This window comes from Brassica rapa, chromosome A06, assembly GCF_000309985.2.
Source record: "Brassica rapa cultivar Chiifu-401-42 chromosome A06, CAAS_Brap_v3.01, whole genome shotgun sequence".
NCBI lineage: Eukaryota > Viridiplantae > Streptophyta > Magnoliopsida > Brassicales > Brassicaceae > Brassica > Brassica rapa.
The window spans coordinates 24,142,740-24,164,544 of NC_024800.2; the positions used below are offsets into that span (position 1 = coordinate 24,142,740).

The 21,805-nt window shown below is 36.0% G+C and overlaps 5 protein-coding genes across 5 annotated transcripts; 2 read left to right on the plus strand and 3 right to left on the minus strand.

The window, feature by feature from the left end:
• Positions 1–46: 46 nt before the first annotated feature.
• LOC103874919 (40S ribosomal protein S27-2) lies at positions 47–1,060 on the plus strand. The gene is made up of 4 exons (XM_009153350.3): positions 47–223; positions 314–415; positions 492–520; positions 767–1,060. Exons 1-4 carry the CDS (start codon positions 221–223, stop codon positions 885–887), a joined length of 255 nt encoding a protein of 84 aa, XP_009151598.1. The 5' UTR covers positions 47–220; the 3' UTR covers positions 888–1,060.
• Positions 1,061–1,284: 224 nt separating this feature from the next.
• On the plus strand, positions 1,285–3,886 carry LOC103874918. The gene has a single exon (XM_033273846.1). The coding sequence runs from the start codon at positions 3,126–3,128 to the stop codon at positions 3,627–3,629; it is 504 nt and encodes a 167-aa protein (XP_033129737.1). The 5' UTR covers positions 1,285–3,125; the 3' UTR covers positions 3,630–3,886.
• Positions 3,887–5,252: 1,366 nt separating this feature from the next.
• Positions 5,253–11,880, minus strand: LOC103875036 (putative nuclease HARBI1). Its single transcript, XM_033273787.1, has 3 exons — positions 9,511–11,880; positions 9,219–9,286; positions 5,253–7,863 (listed from the first exon to the last, which is right to left on the minus strand). Exon 3 carries the CDS (start codon positions 7,452–7,454, stop codon positions 6,126–6,128), a length of 1,329 nt encoding a protein of 442 aa, XP_033129678.1. The 5' UTR covers positions 7,455–7,863; positions 9,219–9,286; positions 9,511–11,880; the 3' UTR covers positions 5,253–6,125.
• Positions 8,118–8,930, minus strand: LOC117126150 (glutathione S-transferase T3). The gene has a single exon (XM_033273573.1). It carries the CDS (start codon positions 8,928–8,930, stop codon positions 8,118–8,120), a length of 813 nt encoding a protein of 270 aa, XP_033129464.1.
• Positions 11,881–14,770: 2,890 nt separating the features above from the next.
• Positions 14,771–20,685, minus strand: LOC103874915 (respiratory burst oxidase homolog protein D). Its single transcript, XM_009153345.3, has 9 exons — positions 20,474–20,685; positions 18,702–20,050; positions 18,452–18,614; positions 18,179–18,227; positions 17,777–17,890; positions 16,578–17,387; positions 16,383–16,478; positions 15,314–16,106; positions 14,771–15,173 (listed from the first exon to the last, which is right to left on the minus strand). The coding sequence occupies exons 2-9, from the start codon at positions 19,333–19,335 to the stop codon at positions 15,064–15,066; spliced, it is 2,769 nt and encodes a 922-aa protein (XP_009151593.2). The 5' UTR covers positions 19,336–20,050; positions 20,474–20,685; the 3' UTR covers positions 14,771–15,063.
• Positions 20,686–21,805: the final 1,120 nt, after the last annotated feature.

Consider the following 21,805-nt stretch of genomic DNA (forward strand, 5'->3'; position numbering starts at 1 on the left):
CCTTACTGAAATAAAAACCGGAGAAGTCGGAAGAAAACTCAATTTGTAAAAACTTTAGCTCCACGCAATGTATAAATGGGCTCGGTCTATTGGGCCCAATGTTTTGTCCACACACAGACATATAAATGGTCCTTAAAACTAGCGCAGCCGCATCGTAGAAAGCTGCATCCTCCGTTTAGGGTTTCACCAAGTCGTCTTCGCCGCATTTCCACAAGCAGCCATGGTGGAGTTTCCTTGCTTAGTTTCTCCTTTATCGATCTTCTTGTTCCTCATGAATTTCTGAGTTTTGTTTGGATCTGTGTGGCTATCTCAGGTTCTCCAAAATGACATCGATCTCCTCAACCCTCCAGCTGAGCTGGAGAAGAGAAAGCACAAGCTCAAGCGTCTCGTGCAATCTCCTAACTCCTTCTTCATGGTACTTTTTTTATCCCTCCCTAAGACAAAATTTGATGCGATGCAATTAAGTCTGATTTTCCGTTTTATGTTTGCAGGACGTCAAGTGCCAGGGATGCTTCAACATGTGAGTTTTCTAACATTCTCCTCACTGATTCTTCTGTAGGAGATTGTTGATTTTAATGTTGAAAATGGATTTAGTATTATAATAGTAGGAAGAATCTGTCAAGTAATGATGTGAATTAAACATGTCTGTTTTTTTTTCAAATTGATTGACAAAAGATTGTTCCATCGTTTGAAAATAAGTAGTAATGTGAATAAGACTACACACTTTGGTAACGAATTGCTTTGTGGTGTTTATTTAATGTTGCAGAACAACTGTGTTCAGCCACTCTCAAACAGTTGTTGTGTGTGGAAACTGTCAGACTGTTCTGTGCCAGCCCACCGGTGGTAAAGCCAGACTCACTGAGGGATGCTCTTTCAGGAAAAAGTGAAAATCATCATCTTTTCTAAAATGCTGCTGTGATATTCAGTTGTTGTTATTGTTCTTGTGACGTTTTTTTAATTTTCTTATGTGTAAGATTTTGAAGACATGAAACTACAAGTTGAGTTATTAATCCTTTGCTTTCTTTTACTTTAAATCAAATCAAAGGCTGTGCTTCACTTGTCTTGTTTCCTGTTCATTGTATTGCATGTTGGTTTTGTCATGCGGTTGAATAAATAGCCATTGCTAAGTGTGAAGAAAGTTTATCACTTACTTTTGAATGGCGTATGTCAAAGCACTGTGATGTTGCTATGACTTGAAGAAACTCGCACACTTGCCTTTAAGAAGTTAAGCTGTTATGTCGTCCGCAGGCAGATTAGTGATATCTGATTTGAACTCCGTTCGATCAGCTTCTGTTTAACAATGTTCTCGTAGGCCTTTTTTGGACCCTGTGGTAAGTGGTAACGCATCTAATGGGTCTGTTTCCAAAAATTCAAACCTCAGATTCAACAATCTTAATGCCTTTTTTTAATGTGCCAAGAGATATTGAGCCTTTTGACCCTAATCCCTTTGAGCCGAAAGACTGGAACACTTGAATTTTTACCCTCACGACATCGAGATTCAAACTGCTGACCGAAGCAAATACCTTGGTGATAACTAAGAAAAGTAAACATTTCCTCTAAACATCTTTATTGAGTGTGAGGTTTGAATTTGGAATCACACTTTAACTAATGTTTGATAAACGAGAAGACAAAGTATAATGTCTAAAATATCTAGAAATCTAGCGCAAGGAATCTTATAAAGCTTTAAATATTATGAGCAAGGAATTTCGCGGCGCCTTGAAATGTGAGACCCAGTCAAGTAAGTGCGTAAACACTTTTGCAATAATATACAAAACCATCACATGCATTCAGTGTCCACCTCTCTTCTTTGTTTTCTTCTCTGGTTTCTAAGAAAAGTTGATAAAGAATATCTTTACATAGAAAGAAAGAAAATAGAAAAAGTAATTGTGAAAGCGGTTTTAAAAGAAGTAGTGAAGTACAATGAATTTACGTCGCCGCTGGATCTCTTAAGCGGTCTGTAACTTTAACGAAGCATCTTTCGTATTCTGATATTTCTTTTCACAGATTGGATGAAACTTCTTTTTTGGGGGGTTAACAAATGACACTTTTTTGCTAGTTTAGTTGTCAAGTTGCTGTCGTAGGTAAAGTTAATCACATTTAATAAACAAAGTCGTTAACAATGATCAAATCTTTAAATTGACAAGTGGATAATGGTTTTAGACTCCTTGTGGATTTGATTTAATATCAATTTTGTTACTAAACGCAGTAATTAGCCTAATTTGGCACTTCTTAGCAACATTTTAAATGTTTAACTTCGTTATTTTTTATATATTTGAATTTATTCTTTATTATTGATGCATTATGAAAACCAATGAATGAAGTAGACGTGAAAACAAATATTCAAGAGTGTTTTAAGCAGTGGCATATTATATTGTATACGATTTTTTTACAAAACCTCCTAAAAGTTTATTTAACTTATTAACACACTTCAAAATATCGGCATCATATATTACACATCTGAAAGTCTCTCCTAGTTAGCTAGACGATTAGTTGGAGCCAGCTTCATACCATTTTTTTCAACTAGCTTCATATATGATATATACCATATTATGACGTAAAGAACATGAATTCTAATAGAAAGATAACAAACATTTATATTCATTTTTAATTTTTAAAGTGGGTCTGATACTTCATAAGAAAGAACCTTCCCTACTCATCGCCAAAGTAACCCGTTAGGTTACATTTATAAAGCCAGGTTAACATGAAATTAATATCTCGAGATTCTTTTAACAGATAAAAGACATTTCAAATGCATACGTTCTTCGATTGCAGGCACGATGCAATTGGATGAAGGAACGTGACATAAAGCCATAAAGGTTACATAAAAAAGCAAGTGATCCACTACATCAAATGGTCTATCACCACGTGTCGAACTGTGGGGAGATTACTCCTCCATTAAGTAAACCATATAGCCGTTAATTAAACAATACGACAAGACTCAATATGCCACTCGTGACCTTGACCGTAACCTTTTGAGTGCACTCCTATATAAACCCTTCAAGGCTCTCACCACCAATGTTCTTTTCCATTCTAAGTAAGCAACATCATCTTATATATTACTATTCACCGTAAACGAAACACCATTATCAATCTTTGTTAAAGCTTATAGCTATTACAAAGAAAAAATGAAGAAAGTTAAGGCATTTATGAAACAGATCACGAGTGCCTTCAAAACAAGACTCCTCATGTTGTCCCTCGTGAAAGACAAGAAGCTAGGGTTCCGCTCAATTTCCAACAAGATCCACAACCTCCTAGGTCATGCAGATCAAGACCAAGACAACGACCACGACGAAGACGAGAGCAAGGCTATAATCCTCTACAATAATGGGGTATCCACAGTGGCTAACCATGAGAGTTACGAAGTACAGGAGGAAAACGACAAGTATCCTGATATGACCCACAAGTTGTTCGAAGGAGAGGAGGATTTTGAGGAGTTGGAGGAATGTCAAGGAAATTCTGTGATAGATATGGTGAGGAGCTCGAAGGAAGAAGAAGGAGGAAGTTTCAAGCTAGAAGATGAGATCGACCATGTCGCAGATCTCTTCATTTCAAGGTTTCATAAGCAGATGAAGCTTCAAAAACTCTTGTCATTCAAGAGGTATCAGGAAATGCTAGCCCGAGGCACTTAAAACTCATATCTATTTACTTACACATGCATGTTGCCACACAGATATGAAGAAAAAAAATAATATTGTGTGTTCTTGATCATAAATCCTCCGTGCCTCTTATTTGCTAGGATCAAATATTATGATCTATTAATGTTTTTTTAGTTATCAAGCTAGGGTGAAAGAAGATCTGTTTTGCAATGTGTTTTCTCCTCGAGGTTATATATGTCTAAGATCTTTGATGTGTTACAATATAAGACATTACTCTTCTTCTTTTCCTATTTGGCTTCACATACCCAAGGTCTTAACTTAAATATTATTGGCCCTTCATTTCATTTACTCAACTCAGCAGTTATATATCATGATGTGTATGTTTGTTTTCTTGGTCTACCTACGTCACTCTGAATTCAGATTTATGTTTATTAATTTAACTTGTTTTTCGGACAAGTTTATATACATCATGGTTTATTGTTTTTTGTGGTCAAGAAACTCAAGTTATCAAAACTAAAAAAAATCAGGAATTACAAGCCAGTCTAGAATTGAGTAGCCAACAAAAGAAAGAAGAAGAAAAAAACTAAATCCCTACGCCTACGCAACCCACACAAGCAATCTGTTTAAGACTATTTCACGAATTTAAATTGAAAGACATGACATAACTGGAGACCTCTCTCTCATTTAATGAATATCTTCAAGCACAGTAGCGGATGCCGTCCAGCAAGTCCAAGCAGTCCATCTCGAAGACAGAACAGTTCAGTCTCCACATCAATATGCATCGCATAACCCAAAATTAAGCCCCACAGCTCAAATCGTACACTACAAAAAAAAGTGTGAATTGTATCACTTAAATTGTATCACAAAAATAATTGATATTATTTTACATTACTTATTTATAAATGAAACAAATATATATGATTCAAAATCAGTTATGATAACTGATGTTATATTAATCAATTTACCATCAATTCAATAAAAATGATATAATTTATATTAATTTGTATCACTTTTACAAAACTGATGTTGCTTTATAAATTTATATCAGTTAAATAATTGATGGATTTAGTTTTTTTTTGGTTAACATCACTTAACAAAATAATACAAAATTTCTATCAATAAAAACTGATGCCAACAAAAATTATCTAACTATATTTTCATTTAACATCACTACAGTAAAAATGATGCTACTTTTTCTTAATATCCGTCAATAATGTTTTTGCTTAAACTTCAAAAAAGTAAAAACAAGAATAAGAGAAGTGGTTGCGATTTGTTTGCGGCTAATTATTTGAATATTATTCTTTATAACTGTTTTATCTCAACTAATTAAGCACATTCTCTTATCAGAAGATACTCATTCATCAGTTCTCCTTCTCAATTTCTTATACGAGTCTTGTTCTTTACTGAATGATCCATTAATTCCAATCAATTTTCAGACTGCAGCAGTAACTCTTCGTCTCTTTCTCGATCTGTGAGTTCAAAATGTAATTGTTTTTTTTTTTGGTTTAATCATATTCTGTTTTGGATCTTCTGAATAATACACACTGCTAAGCTGGTTTAGTATTTTCTCGAATCTGCAGATGTGAGTATGATGCATGCTACAACATCGTTAAGGTTAATCAACAGTAACAGTTTGTGCAATCTTTCTTTTCTTTGATTGTTGCAAAAGTCATCATCATATTATTTTTCTGTGGTTTCTACAGGAGTGGTTATCAGTTTGAAGAAGCCACGGACGAGGGAATATAAAGACCATGAAGAAAAATATTGATCGAAAAACCCTCAAGGCGGATTATGTTTAATTGTTTTACAGTTTTTGTTTATGTATTCATCTTCTCCTTTTTGTTCTTATTTTTGGAGACTTCTCTAAGTTTTTTTTTTGTTTTTTCTTCTTCGACATATTGTATATTCACTTAAAATAATTAATGAAAAATATTATGATTTATTTATTTACTTACATAAATATCGATTATTTACAAATAATAACAAACAATAACAGAATTTTAAATTATTTTAAATGATATTAATAAATTATTTATAAATTATATAAAAATTAAAGATTAATCCTATATTAATATTAAAATCATTTAAGTAACCGATATAAATGTTAGCATCAGTTTTTTGTAATTGATATATATGGATGTTATTTAGAATAAGTGATGTAAATATTTGATATTTTAGCATCAATTAATAATAAAATGATGTAAATTATCTGCATCATCACTTTTAGAGTCATTTATTTAGAGCATCCTTATCCCACAACCTCATTAAGGGTCTCTTGAGATAAAATTAATAATATTTAAGGCATAAAGGTGTTAAAGAGACTTTGTCAAGAACCTTGAGATTTTAATGTCTGCATTGCAAGTCTCTTGCTTTAGAGTTCTTGAAAATAAAATAATATTGAATATTTATTTAAAAACTTATATTTATTAGTAAATAAAAGACAACATATTAAACATAGATTTTAAATTAAAAACATGAAAACAAAGATTATTAAAATGAATGAGAATTATTTGAAATAAGCATCAGAGATCAATTGTTGTCTTCACCACCTCCAAATCTACGCCATATGTGTTCAACCAAATCATCTTTCAGTTGTTGATGCTTTTGTGTATCACGAATTCTTGTTCGAACACCCATCATATTTGCGATATTTGAAGGGATATCTGTAGAATACGTGAGATCAACATGTGAACTTCCTTGGTCTTCTCCTTGTTGGAACCCTCGAACATCAAATTGAGTGTAACCGTCTCTTTCGTTTTCGACGATCATATTATGGAGTATGATACATGCTCTCATAATCTTCCCAATTTTAACTTTATCCCAACTCCTCGCTGGATTTTTAACAATGCCAAAGCGAGCTTGTAAGACTCCAAAAGCCCGCTCTACATCTTTTCGGGCAGCTTTTTGATGCTGAGCAAATAAAACTGCTTGCGGCCCTTGTGGTATACGAATAGATTGGATAAAAGTTGACCATTTCGGATAAATACCATCGGTGAGATAGTAAGCCATATTATACTGATGTCCGTTGACAGAGAAAGTGACTTTCGGAGCTTGACCATTTATTATGTCATCAAAAACTGGTGAACGATCAAGAACATTAATATCATTTAATGTACCTGGAGGTCCAAAAAACGCATGCCATATCCAGAGATCATATGAAGCAACCGCCTCTAAAACGATTGTTGGTTTACCCGAACCACGAGCATATTGCCCTTTCCAAGCGGTGGGACAATTCTTCCACTCCCAATGCATACAATCGATGCTTCCTATCATTCCGGGAAAGCCACGATACTCTCCAATATCAAGTAGACGTTGAAGATCAGCTGGTGTTGGTTTTCTTAGGTATTCTTCGCCGAACAAATTTATTATTCCTTCCACAAAATTTTCTACACATAACCGAGTTGTTGTTTCACCGAGCCGGAGGTATTCGTCGACGGTATCAGCTGCAGAACCATATGCCAAGACACGAATGGCGGCGGTACACTTTTGAAGTGGAGAGAGACTGTTCCTTCCGAGACCATCTTTTGTTTCCCGAAAATATTGAACTTCGTTGGAGAGTCGATCCACAATATTCATGAACAATGGCTTGTTCATTCTAAAACGTCGTCGGAATAATAAAGGAGGATACGTTGGAGTTTGACTGAAATAATCGTTCCATAAACGATTATGCCCTTCTTCACGATGTCTTTCAATATAAGCTCGTTTTTTTCTTTTTTTTCTTCGTTCTTCTTGATTTGCTTGAATGGTAAAATCCTCAAATGCTTGATCAAAATGTTGATCAAATAGCTCATCAAATGTATCATCAAATGTATCATCAAAAGCGTCATCGAAAGTGTTGTGAGAAGAAGAAGAAGCCATTAACGTGATTAAAAAGAGTTTATATAGAGAGTGATTAAGAGTTTAACGTGAAGGAAGAAATTGATTAAGTGTTGAAGTGTTTATAAAGTGAGAGATTTAGAAGAACTTGTGAAGGAAGAAAGTGATTAAGTGTTTATAAAAGAGATAGAAGAAGTTTGAAAACTTGTGAAGGAAGAACTTGAGAACTTGTGTTTATAAAGTTTCATTTATACACCCTTTGAAAACTTGTGTCCGTGACATGAGTTATGCTACAAAAATAATACAAGACAAAATGTGATACAACTTGACATGAGTGTCCGTGACTCACTATCTCTCTTGTCTTTTCTTCACTCACGCTCCGTGACATGAGTGTCCGTGACGAACTCTCTTGTCTTCTCTTCACTCACCCTCCGTGACTCAATGCTCTAGTCTGCCAAGAAAGAAATAACAACATAAATTCACGTGAAACAACAACAAGTGAAACACGTGAAACAACAACAAGTGAAACAACAACAACAAGTGAAACAACAACACGTTTTTATATTATCACGTTACCAACATACAACAGAGGAACAACAACAAGATAAAATCAACGTGAACAAAGACTTAAACCCAAACTTAAACCCATACTTAAACTAGTTCAACTAAGCTAGTTCAACACAAACTCTTAAACCCATACTTAAACTAGTTCAACAACTCAGCTAGGAGCTTTTTCACAACAGCATTTTCGACCTCATCTAAGGGCTCTTGCTTTGCAAGTAAACGGTCAAGTATCCGATTTTTTGATAGCCTGTCCTTGGAGACCAAGTCTTTTTGTTTTATTTCCCACATAGTCTGAAACTGTGACAGCCTTTCCTCCCCCTTGACATTCTTGTTCTTCCCTTTTGATGCCTTAACACCCGGGGGACGCTCCTCCTCAACAGCGTGTGAAGTCTCAGACTGTGAACCCTCGTCTAACTTCCTCCTTTTACCGCTTCCTTCGTTTTTAGATGTAACAGTGGCACACCATTTTTGATCATTCCGAAGCTCCTTCCAAGCGTGCTCAAGAATAAATTTTTTTCGGTGGTTGGTGAAGAAGATTTCATGAGCTCTGTTGAGAACATCATTCTCATTTTGCCCACTTGTCTTCTGTCTGGTTGCTGCTTCGAAAGCCCTACAGAACTTGTTGACTTGATCATTTATCTTGTGCCAACGCTGCTTGCAATGAGTTGATTCTCGGTGTTCAGTGGCTGCAATCTTGGGACTTGCCGCAAAGTAAGCGGCGATCCTATTCCAGAATGCCCCAGACCGTTGCTCATTTCCCACTACTGGATCCTTGCTTGTGTTGAGCCAGGAGCTGATGAGCACCATATCTTCTACAGGCGTCCACATCCGGCGTTCCTTACGCTCAGCAGGAGTGTCTTCAGGGACAGTTTCTTCAACTAAACTAAAGACGCTTTGTTGACTCGTAAGGAGATCAACAAAGTTACTATCATGCCGGTATGGATTGGAATCCATCCCCAAGAATGTCACAGAAAGAAAGGAAAAAAGAAGAGAGTACAACAGATAGAAGGAAGACAAGAAGAAGCAATGTTGATGCCAGAAGAGAGAAAGCAAAGAACGCTATTTTAAAGGGAAGAAACTATTAAATGGACTTGACATCAACCAAATACATTCATCACACTTCATCACGTTTTCTATCTAACCATCAACCTAGCCATTACACCTATTTATTACTAACCCAACCATTAACTACCTAACTCAACATTAAAGCACTCAATAAATTCGAAAGGAGTAGACATTTACCTGTATTGCTCTGCTTTGCACTCCTCTCGTTCGCGGTTCTTTCTTCTTGTACCTTCGAGCCACGCACTCTGACACAAACACACAAACAAGACGTAAAAACTTCATCAATGACTTTGAGGAACACAAACAAACAAAGTACTACTCAGAACTTATTAAAAACGATTTCATCAGTAACTTTTAACAAATCAAGTTAGATCAATCCATCTATATTGAAACAATCTTACTAATAAATTCAATTTGATCCATGAAAATTTAAAATATTTAAGACTTTGAGGAACAACAGAAACTTTACCTTTGATTTGAGGAGAAGGAAAAGTGAGAGAGCTCTGTCACCACCGAGAGACAGCTTCATCACCGTCGAGGACAGAGACGGTGCCGTCGAGGAGAGCTCCGTCGCTGACGAGGACAGAGACGGCCTTGTCGAGGAGAGCTCCGTCGCCACATAGCTCGCCAATTCGAACCGAACAAACAAAATATAAAGTAAATAAGCCGATCAGAACAAGTTAAACAATAATCGATCACATGCATGATCAAAAACAATATGATCTCCTATCACTACCTTTTGATTAGAGCCGAGCTACCGCGGGAAAGCTCCTTCGCCGTCGAAGAGACCCACCGTGCCCCAGATTCGACGAGAACCAACACATAACAACCGATCAGAATGAGTCGCGAGGATTTGAGAGAGAGAGAGAGACAGATTCGCCATAGAAATCGCCAAGTCGAGAGGATTCGAGAGAGAGAGAGAGAGAGAGAGAGAGAGAGAGAGAGAAAGTCAAGTTTCAAACGTGTTTAACGCGTAACCGAACTTCCACCCACTCCCTTGTTGACACGCGTCCACCAACAGACGTTTCTTCACGAGCCAACGAAACACTCGTCTCCTCCGCTTTCTTCCTTTTTTTATATTTTTTTAATCAAAAAAATATAAAGAGACGGCCCAAATTAACCGCGATGCGGATGCTCTTAAGTGATGCAAAATTATCTTACATCACTTATAAATGATACAATTATATAAAATAAATGATGTTATACACTCTTTTTTTTGTAGTGGTAGTGCCGAAATGATACACCATTGGTTAGAAACTGCCACTCTGTTTGTTTGGCTTTCCTTGTCCTAGCATATCAATCTCAAACCCAAGGAAGTAATGATGCATGAGCATGACGCATATGTCAGACTGTCATGCATCGTAATTGATATTTTTCTCCGTCGTGTGGTAGAAACGACGGAAACTTGGGCTTAGGAGGTGCTTATAACGATCCGTTTCTGGAATAAGATTTTGGAGGTGGCCTTGATGAAAGGTTAATGGGCCAACATAAATCAGTGTGGAAAATATGGCCTAGTGTTGGATTAAGTTTTTTTTAGTGTAACAGATTTGTAGTTCCTTGTGGGGAAAATGACATTTAAATTTTCAACTATTTGAGCTTACCAAGTTTAATACCGAACTATTACTTGCACGATTTTATTTCCCAACTAATAGTTAACTTGACAAATTAGTGACTACAAAAATCAACCGTTAAGTCGTAAACAATTCTCGTTAGTTTTTATAATTAAACTTTAAAAACTCTAAATTTCTAAATTAAACCCCTAATTTTGAGTGAAGACGATTTCCAGTGACTACAAAAGATGATAAGAGAGCTAATCCGGCCCAATCACAAAAACAAATACTACCGGAAATTGTCTTCACTCAAAATAAAGGTTTGAATTTGGGGATTTCGAGCTTTTCAAGTTCAGTGACGAGGATAGTCGATATAAGACTTATTCTTGGGTTCACCCTAGGGGGTGAACTTCTAGGTTCACCAGCCAATAGGATTGTATTATTTCATATCAACATCTTTTTAAAAAGAAAACAAAATATTGTCAAGTTATATTATGTTTTTAAAATAAAAAGATAAAAAAATAAATAAAAATAGTAGTTGTTACAAAAAAATTAAATTTTTTAACATCGTTAGCAAAATACTAAATCCTAAACTCTAAATTCTAATCAAACTATTGAGAATTTTTTTTTAAAAAAAAAATTAACATCGTTAGCAAACAATCGAAATATTGGTTGGGGAACCTAATAACTCTTGATATAAAACTAGTGAGAGTCGTTTATGACTTAACGATTGACTTTTTAATTACCAATTTACCAAGTCAACTATTAGTTAGGGAATAAAATCATGCAAATAATAATTTGATATTAAACTTGCTCATTTCAAATAGCTGAGGATTTAAATGCTCATTTTTCTCGTTCTTTGTGACTTTTTTTGGTTGTGGAGGTCACTAATCATCTATGTGGATTTAAGAACATGTGCCGAATCACAAGACGTTGGAGTTGGTGGATTTCGAGATTATCAACTAACATGAGAGGTCCGTGAGGATACGTATTTTTAAATGATATGGTTGATAAATGTTTAAAGTTTATTGTACTGTGAAGTGATTGTATTCTTAAATGATATAGTTGATAAATGCTTGAAGTTGGTAGTAGTATGAAGTGATTGTGATGGGAAAGCTATATCAATATGACAAATTGAAAATGTGGTACACTTCTAATACACAGAAAGAAATTGAAAGGGAGAAAAAGTTTGTTATTAAACAATATCCCTGTATCATTCCGACATGCAAGAAATCGAACGCGGGTTTTGGTGGGTGTGGCCCCAGTAAACGGCGTTGAAACAAGAATTGTCTAAGGTGGCGATTGGTTTTCCCGCTACCACCCGCAAACGCAGCTTTTGCGGTCGGTAGCGGTTGTCGGCGGTTTGCAACAATCACTCAAATCGCCTTAAACCGCTTCAAACCGCTCCGAATCTCATAAATTCAAAAGCTGGCTCCAGCTAGCGTTTGCGGTTGCGGGCGGTTGCGGGAGGGTAAAATTTTTTTCTTTTTTTTTAAAACAATATATATACAAAGAAAAAATATTTAATAAAAAATTTAAAATTGAAATTATGAAAATATTAAAATATATCTATTTTATTTTAATTAATATTATAAAATTTTATAATAAAAACAATTTCAATAAATTTTCAAAAATTAAAATTATAACTTTCTAAATATAAATTTTATATTTATTATAATTTTATGATTTTTGATATTTTTATAATTATATTAAATGTAAATATTGTTAATTTATTATTTGACTGTTACCGCATTTGGTAGTTAACCAGTCATAAGTCACCCGCAAACGCACCAATTTTTAACCGCAGTACCAGTCGTACAAATCTCTTAAAACCGCTAGAAACCGCAACCGCCCGCATCCACAAACTCCCGCAACCGCAACCGCAACCGCTGCGTTTGAACCAGTCAGGCCCTAAGTCCCGTGGGTAGTGCTCGTTGACACGCTACTACTCAAGACAAAACAAGCGGCATTCTCCTTCTAGAAGTCTAGAACAAGTAACAACCACCACTAGCCTTGGGCAAAAAAACCAAAATCGAAATATCGAACCGGAACCGAAATGAATTATTCGAAACCGATACCCTCAAATATCCAAATGGTTCCTATATTTCTATATCCGAATAACCGAACTGGAACCAAAACCAAACCGAGAACCGAATATCTAGATACCCGAATATCCGAAAAAATAAGTTTCAACTTTTAAATATAATGTAAATGTCATAAACTCCACTCGAATCCGGATTGGACAGAAATAGTGAGAACAACCGAAACAAATTATCCGAAACTGAAACCAGATCGTACCCCTCAAATACCAGAATGGTTCTTATATTTATATATCATGATAACTGAACCAGAACCGAACTGAGAACCAAATGGGTACCCGAATATCCGAAAAAACAAGTTTCAACTTTCAAATATAAGGTAAAATGTCATAAACACCACTCGAACCCGGGTTGGACAGGAAGAGTGAGAACATTATTACCACAAACCATGTTATCTATTATGTACTATTTTATGTAGTTATATATATATATATATGATATTTACATATTAAAATACAGTAAATACTTATAAAACTAGCACTTTATTGACTCGAACTCTGGTTGGATTGGCGAATTTCTAAGTGTGTAACCACTAGACCAATTAGATTAACACGTTAACTAATATATTTTGTAGACAAATATTTGATTCATTTATCAAAAAGGTACCCGAAACCAAACCAGAACAAAACCGAAATCTCATAAATACTTATTGGGTATAAAAATAATTTATCCGATTATACGGAACCGAATGATTTCTATCCAAAACTGAAAAGAATATCTGTATGCCCATCGCTAACCACCGCTCAGCCGATTTCGGGAGTGATTAGTGGAATCAAAGTGATTCTCTCTTGCCGGTTTATGAAGTTCTTGTTACTTGGTTCTGGAGGTGTTTCCTCGTTGTGCTAGGAGGAAGTGGTTTATCGGTGGTATGGCCGAGGGCATTCCCGTTAAGTAGTTTCATGGATTCTCTAGAAGTCAGACATGTCTGTAAGTGTAGTTTATCATTGGTTGTTTGGAAGTTAGTTGCTTAGTTTAAAGTTGTTGTTGTAAGCGTCCTGGTCTGTATTCTTTTGGGCTAATGCTTCCTCTTTGTGGGATCTTGTTTCCACGGATAGTTTGTTGTCCGGCGGCCTAGTTAACCACATATAGTAACTTCATCCGTTGGTGTTGTATCCCACTTTGATAATATAAACTCAGTTTTGGCAAAAAAGTAATAATATAACTTTCTATTGTAAATATAATGTTTATGACAAATATTTTTGCAAATTAAACATGAAGACCAAACGCAAAATGCATAAAAAAAATGGGTAAAATAATCCAGACTGTCATGCTGTAATTTCCAGTAAGTGTGTCGAGAGCAGGGGCGGATCTAGAAAATGATACAATATGGGGCACAATATATAATATATTTTAATAAACTAAAATAAATAATATATATTTTTAAATTATATTAATTTTTGAACATTTATATTAATTTTTTAAAAAATTATATATTAATTTAGTGAATCAAATAAATAATATATTGCACATAATAAATCAGCATAAAGTTTAGTTTTTTAAATATTAGTCTAATTTCTAAAAGAAACTTAAAATAGTTGTTTAAGTAAATGTTAAATAAATTGTATATAACAAACTATATTCAATAAAAGAAAATAAAAACAATTATAGAAAAAAATAATAGTTTAGGTAACACAGAAACATAGGTAAAAAAAATTTTTTGTGACAAAGTGATTAAAAGTGTTTAAAATTTGAAAGAATAAAAAGAAAGTTAAAAGAGAAAAATAGTTTAGGTAACACAAAAATAAAGGTAAAAGGAAAAAAAATTGTGACAAAGTGATTAATTTTTTTTAGCCTAATTGTTAAAAACAAACTGAATAAAAATAATTGGTTGAGCAAATTTAAATAAATTATATATATGAAGAAATTAATACAAAATAAAAGAAAAGAAAAACAGTTATAAGAAGAAATAATAGTTTAGGTAACACACAAACAAAGGTAAAAATGGAAAATATTTTCATAATGTATGTAGTTACACAAAGAGTTTATATTGTTGAGTATGTGGCACGTGCCACACCCATTATGTGCGTGGATCCGCCCCTGGTCGAGAGGAGTCATTGACAAAAAAAAAGAGTATCCAAAATCAAAATCAAATTTATCTTTTACTGGTTAAAGATATGATTATGAGTAGAAAATAATGTTGAAGTAACTCCATAATTACATGTTTACAATACTAAATCTGCAACTATATATGCTTCTATTATCTTAAACTTAATTTGACAATAATCTAAGTTCCATAAAAATAAACAAAAATAAGCAGGAAACAAAAAAAGAAACGAAAGAATACAGCTCATATAGATTTTAAAATTTAATATCTATCTGCAGTTTCTTGTCTTATTTTTCTACTTAGCTGACCCCCAACTTATATAATTGAGATTAGAAGTTCTCTTTGTGGAAGTCAAACTTGGTAGTTGTCTTTCGAGAGAAATCCAAAGCCAGATTTTTTAGTTCCTTAGTTGGTGCTGGTGCCCCACAATAGAAGACCCCTGCAATCAATTTCATATTAGTATTTAATTTTTTTTTTTTGTGTTCACAGTGTTTAACTATTTTAAACACACTAGTAATTAACATATATATCATCACATAGTACCAAGATTAATTAAAGCGGTCAAGATTAGTTACTAACCGATTCGTTTGTCGGGATGCTGAACAGCGATCCTCTTGTAGACTTGTCTCCAGTTAGGTTTAGCGAAGTGCGACTTGACACGTGTTCCGGACACGACATCAACACCGTTCTTAGCGTGTTGCAACGACTGAAGCATGGCAATAAGAGCAACCCTAGCATCACCATCCTCGTACACGCTCGTGCAATAATTATGAAGCTCGATGATTCCTTCCTCGTCCAGCTCCGCAACCTCGTCCATTATCCCCTTAAACCACTCGAACGATCCTTGCTCTCTAGTCACCCAGTAGAAATAAGCTTTCCTCGTCCTAAACCCTTTACTATTCCCATTACTATTGTTGTTCTCGATGTCTCTGTCGTGGGCATCAGTTTTCATGTTGTTGATGATGTCCTTAAGGATGCTGATCATCGGCGTGGCTCCAATGCCAAGACCTACTAGGAGTACCACGTCATACTTCTTGTAGTCTTGTGCGGGAGCACCATAGGGACCGTCGATAAGAACCGTTGGGAACGCAACGGAGTCTCCTCCATCAGCTCTGAGCAGACCGCTTTTACCAGCGGTGGGAGGTTTACATACCTCAGAGAAGACGGTCCTGAGTTTACGTGTCCAGTCACCAAGCGTCCGGATGTGTACGCTTAGGTAGTCGTCTCCTGGAGCTGATGTGATGGAGAAAGGATGCCATTCGAAGGGAGAGACGGCTCTACAGTTCACGAACATGTACTGTCCACTTTTGTATTTGAACCCTTGTGGCTTCGTCACGTGTAGAGACAAAACGTTACCCGGATAAACAGCCACCTATTGATACATACATACAAAATGTTTAGAAAATGTTCAAAAGGAAATTTTCTATTTCTAAAATGGTTAAAAATAAAGCATGAATTGAACATATTGTTTTTATGTTTTTAGTTAAAAATCATATTTGTTTTTATGTATAACTGAATTGTTAGCTAGAAGCGCTAGATTTTCGACTCGACCGTTATTTTTATTGGTTGGTAGTCTTGTTATATTATTTCAAATTTGAGTTATGGAATGATATTTTGATGTCAATGTAGATATATATATATATCTTACCTTGAGAATCTTAACCGGTTTGATACTTGATCTTAAGGCACGGAGCAGCCTCTCTGATGCATACAGAAGCATTGGTACAGCCAAATACATCCATGTCTGAAGTAATTACACAAACAAGAAGTATTAATTAACTAACCAGAAAAGAGAGATAATTGTAATGAAGCAAACAGATAAATCATGGTTTGAAGAGCATACCGTTTTCTGATACCAAGTCTTTGTGAGGTAGAGCTTGATACCATGGACAATGAGAAGAGCATAAACAATGATGAACAAATGGTGAGAGTACCAAAAGGCATTGAAACCGGTTAGCTTCTTGAGGAAGTTAGGTAAGTTAAGCTTGTTACGACGGAACCAAGGCGTAGCGAGTGTAAAAGCTATAGCCATTAACACAACCATTATGATACCAGTCACACCTTCCACACCCTTCACGAACCACCAATAGCTCTCCGGTTGCTCCCCAAAGTAAGGAATCATTGGCTCATAGGTATCCTCATCCGCGGCAAGTAAACGCGGGAAATCACAAGCTAAATGCGCAACTACATGGAGCAAACCCCCGACCACAATCCCGCTTGCTATAACCTTATGGAAGTTGAGATTATCATCGAACGGCACGGCAACACCTAGCTTAGTCTTGTTCCTTAGCCAAGTGATGGTGTTGCGACAAACAGGCAGCAATATGAGAGCCATGTTGAACTTTAGAGTCTCTGCGCCTCCTTTGGCGACACAAACGCAATAACCCATCACGTCATAGGCCGCTTTGTTCCGGTACTGAATAAATTTGTAAGCGAATAGGCCGAAACAGATGCCAAGCCATAGCATCATGATCCAGAGTCTCTGCCAGTTGTCAAGTACGAAATATTTGATTTTCTCCGACCATCTCACCAGAGGGTTGGTCTCTTTAGCCGGTTTCAACTTCTGGCTTATCATTTGGCTTAGTATTCTACTGTCTCCCATCCTTACCGACTGGGTTGGTGCTTGTAACAGCAGCATTTCCAAGTTTTCGATCTGTTACACCACATTTCAATTATTTAACTATAATATTACAATACATAGCGTTACAAAATCAATCTTTAAACATTTTTCACAGATTTTTCCAATATTTAAACAACGCTCCGACATTTTGTTTCCCCACTAAGATCTAGCATTGACTATTTTTTTTTTAAGCATTGACTAGTTCTTCGGTTGTTATTTTATATTTTTTCATATATTCCGATTTCTAGTGTTTTATGTAAAATAGACGCCACTGATTACTTATACGCCAACAGCATTGACCACTTTGGATTTTTAGAACCTTGGTTTTTTCTTCAGGTTGTCTATAGTAAATACTATTAAACATGGTGAATTTACGATATATACCATTAGTGACTGAGTGGTTTAAGGTGGACCATACGTACCATGATGTAGCCAGCATTGTCCGGGTCCAGCTCTTCCATTATCAGCGCTGCATATTCTTTGGCCTGCTTTTGAATATTCGAGAGCTGGTTGGCTGAAGCACTAAGACTAATAATCTGCAATTAATTACCAAAAAGTATGTCTTAGAATTAATAACCTTAACAAAAGTAAGAAACACTACTCTAATCTATATCTATTATTGTCGTGTTCACATGCAGTTAACGAAGTCAGTGATGTTAACAGTAAACGTCAGCAGATAAAGTCAGTGGGATTTGCGCGTGGACAAAATTGTCAAGATAATCAACTAAAAAATATGTATATTTGTTTTGGGCACTACTAAGAATATTACGTATAAAATAAAAAGAAAATATGAGAAAAGATTGAATCGTGTGTGTGGTGTTCACCTCAGCGACCTCTTCTTCTGTTACTCGTCCATCTTCGTCTTTGTCCACCCTGACCACATAATGACATCATTTATTTAGTTACGAATGCTCTAAACTTCATAAAACGATTAAAATTGTTTTTAAAAAATATATTAAAATTATTTAATTATAATATTGGTCCTTAGCTCCTGATGACCGTTTAACTTTGAAAATACCAATACTTAAATGACCATAGTAATGATCTATTAACTGTTGATATTAATGGGTTAGGTAAAAAGATAAGAGAAAGCTTACATGTCAAAGAAGACTTGGAGTTTGGCATCAAAGCTTTCATCTGAGATCTGTTCCCAGAAGAGTCTGAGCTGTTCCTTGGTGATTGCATCTCCAGAGATGTTATTACGGCGAGCTAGTGCCCTGAAGAGCTGGTCCGCGAAGTCTTTTGATTCCTTGTTCATTCCTAAAGAACGTCCACAAAATGAAAAATTAACAAAAATAGAAACATGTACATATAGAATTAGCAGGACTGCTTAATTAAGCTACGTACCTAAGCATTCCCAAAACTTGGAAGAGAGTAAGAGACCGTTGGAGTCAAGAGAGAGTTTATCGAACCGTTGGTCGACGGCTGGCCACGCCGCGGTTTTGGTAGCGATGAACTTTAGACCTTTGAGAGCGTGGACGGCGGCGGAGCTCGTGCGGTCAAACCGTCGCGCAGCGGGGGCAGACCGTCTTGAGAACACGCGGCGGAGCTCGCGTGAGGCGTTCTTGATGCGCGAGGAGGTGCTACGGAAGAAGGAAAGTGAGGCGGAGTTGTTGAGGTTGCTTTCAAGCGTCTTCTTCGTGAGGAGTGTCAGCTCTGGATCCTCATGAGTTCCTCCTCCGGGACTTGCTTGCTGGACGCTGTGGACGGCCACGGAATCGTCCCTGATGTCTAGCGTGATCTCCACGTACTCATCGTCTTCACCACCACGACCACCACCACCGTCGCTGAGGCTGGTGCTTCTCGTGGGAAGATCCGCAGCGAATCTTGCGTTTTTCTTGGACGTGCGTTTGGGACGGCCAAGCGGACCACTGAAGGCCGACCGGTCGCTGGCGTTGCTTTCGTTGTCGGAGTTGGTGTCTGAGTGGGCTCCTCGTAGAATCCCAAGTTCATGGTCGGTTCCTGAATTGCCTCGTCTCATTTTGCTTCAATGAATTAAAAGAAAAACAGATGATATCACTTGATTTGGCTTAGAAAAATCTCGACCAAGATAACAATACTTGTGGGGTTGGTATATTAGTCGAGAAGAGAAAATCTCTTCTCCTAAAAGGTGTTTGATTTTTTTGGTCTATGGAAGAAATTGATTTTTGCATAAAATATATATATAGAGAAAATGAGGGACAGATGACATGAATGGACATGCAATATGCAAATTGCAATTTCATAATCCAGGAAGGTAGTGGGAAACTATGGATGGACCGCTCCGGTCCGGTCAAACCCTTTACTGACCATTTATTTTGACTTTTTTCGTTGTTTTAATTTTATTTCATTTTGTTTACATTTCTATTCTTCTCTGTTTTCTATTTCCACCGAGTCACATTATACATTTCAACACCGAGTCATTTATGGTTTGCCTTGAAGTTCATTAATGCATCTATATATAACAACCCCGTGTGAATTTGCAGAGAGGAAATGAGAGACTTCAAGTTTTAGTAGCGGATGATTTACTTAGGTTTGTCTAAACTTGTAATATAATCCTCTTGTTTGACAATTACATAAAATAAATAATAGCTATGATGATGAGACCATGTAAATATGTTGCCTCCAACATTTGACTAATTGTAATCTGTTTTCAATACATACCTTAACTAGTGTTATAGCCTGGCTAATCTGAATATCTGATCATTGATGTATACCTCTAGCCCTGCGACTTTGCCCCGAACCGAACCGACATTTTCGGCTTTCGGTTCGGTTATGTTTACGAGATCGGTTTGGTTCGGTACGATTTTGAAAAATAATTTGGTTTTCAGTTCGGTATTTGATTTTTTTTGGAAAAACCAAAAATTACCAAAATTAACAGTAAATAACCGAAAATCCAAACCGAACTAACCGAAAATAACCAAATTAACCAAAAAAATCTGAACTTTTTTAAAACCTATACCGAAATTAACCGAAAATCATAAAAATCGGTTATATTCGGAAATTTAGGTGAAAACCGAAAATAACCGAAAACCGAAATATAATTCAGTTACTTTCGGAAATGGTTTTTAAAATTTTGGTTAACCGAAAACCGACGGTTCGGTTCGGTTTCGGAAAACCGAAGTCGCAGGGCTATATACCTCCATGTGAGATGTATCTATTTTGATTTGTTTGTTATATACTAAAACAGTCAATTTCCATATACAGTATACTATAGATGTTAGAACTTAGAACTAATTCCCATCTATTCCGTTATCTATTTATCATTGCCAATCCTGGTGCAACAGGTGAACTTTGGATCCGTAAACCATGAAAAGACACAAACTCTCCTGCACAGTGTGTCAAGCATACTTTGAAGTCTACTAAGGGCCAAAAAAACTAACAAACCATACGCTGATACGCACATGATAGTTCATTCAGGCATAACTCCCGATAATAACGTCCTACATATTGACATCTACTTAGCCAAACGCGTGAACCTCATGAGCGACATGTAGTAGGAAAGCTAGCTACATCATTTAATGTAGAATACAGACGTGAGCAGTCATGGCACAATATCCTTTGTTCGGATAACCGGTATTTAAATCCGGTATCGATGATTCCTCATAAGTATCATTTTAAGAACAGTTGAAAAGGTATATTTAAAGTTTGCTTTTGTCATCAATATACTTTTCTTTTTGCTCAATATTGAAGTATTTTACATATGTAGTTAATGAACTCCTAGTATGATATGTAAATCTACAAAAATTAACTCTAAAGATTCTTAAAATAAAGACAATTATCTAAGAGTGTTGCTTTAACATTGGGAGGCAAATGAGTAGCAAAAAGAGTACTGGCAGCCAACATGAACAGGCAAGATTTTTGTTCATGAGCCATGTAGCTTGGAGGCCGCCACGAGGAAAGTCAGTTTTAGAGACTCGCACGATTTAGGAAAATCAAAAAAGAAAGAAGAGAGAGAGAGAGAGAGAGAGAGAGAGAGAGAGAGAGAGAGAGAGAGAGAGAGAGAGAGAGAGAGAGAGAGAGAGAGAGAGAGAGAGAGAGAGAGAGAGAGAGAGAGAGAGAGAGAGAGAGAGAGAGAGAGAGAGCAATGAGAAATGATATGACGACAAAACATATGGTATAATTGAGCGCACATGGTATAAATGGTAGGTTTTGTTTCGTCCATATATTAAAAAATAGGACCTGTGAGAACGAAAGGTGGCCGAGGAGATATAAAATCGGTGTGGGTTTATTAGTGGACGAATCTTTGACTTATCTCCTTTCCTATGCTCTTTTTATGTATATCAAAACCGTGGTATATATGATGACAAGGTTTTTGCTATAACTACCAGTCATATACTTGGAGATAATACCTATTAGCCTAATTGATGTATATCATCATTAGTGATGATCAAATCAAACCCTCTAATTATATATCTTATAAACAGAAATGTGAACCCTCTACTAATTAATTAACTGAGTCACACGTAGCT

What these genes read in the sequence shown, in the direction of transcription:
- LOC103874915 (XM_009153345.3), bottom strand. Translation starts at nt 19,335, where the DNA reads ATGAGACGAGGCAATTCAGGAACCGACCATGAACTTGGGATTCTACGA. An exon ending in AGACTTGGTATCAGAAAACG is followed by an intron (nt 16,479 to 16,577) that starts GTATGCTCTTCA and finishes TAATTACTTCAG; the next exon opens with ACATGGATGTATTTGGCTGT. An exon ending in GCATCCCGACAAACGAATCG is followed by an intron (nt 15,174 to 15,313) that starts GTTAGTAACTAA and finishes AATTGATTGCAG; the next exon opens with GGGTCTTCTATTGTGGGGCA.
- LOC103874919 (XM_009153350.3), top strand. An exon ending in CTCCTAACTCCTTCTTCATG is followed by an intron (nt 416 to 491) that starts GTACTTTTTTTA and finishes TTATGTTTGCAG; the next exon opens with GACGTCAAGTGCCAGGGATG. An exon ending in TGCCAGGGATGCTTCAACAT is followed by an intron (nt 521 to 766) that starts GTGAGTTTTCTA and finishes TTAATGTTGCAG; the next exon opens with AACAACTGTGTTCAGCCACT.
- LOC103874918 (XM_033273846.1), top strand. Translation starts at nt 3,126, where the DNA reads ATGAAGAAAGTTAAGGCATTTATGAAACAGATCACGAGTGCCTTCAAA.
- LOC117126150 (XM_033273573.1), bottom strand. Translation starts at nt 8,930, where the DNA reads ATGGATTCCAATCCATACCGGCATGATAGTAACTTTGTTGATCTCCTT.
- LOC103875036 (XM_033273787.1), bottom strand. Translation starts at nt 7,454, where the DNA reads ATGGCTTCTTCTTCTTCTCACAACACTTTCGATGACGCTTTTGATGAT.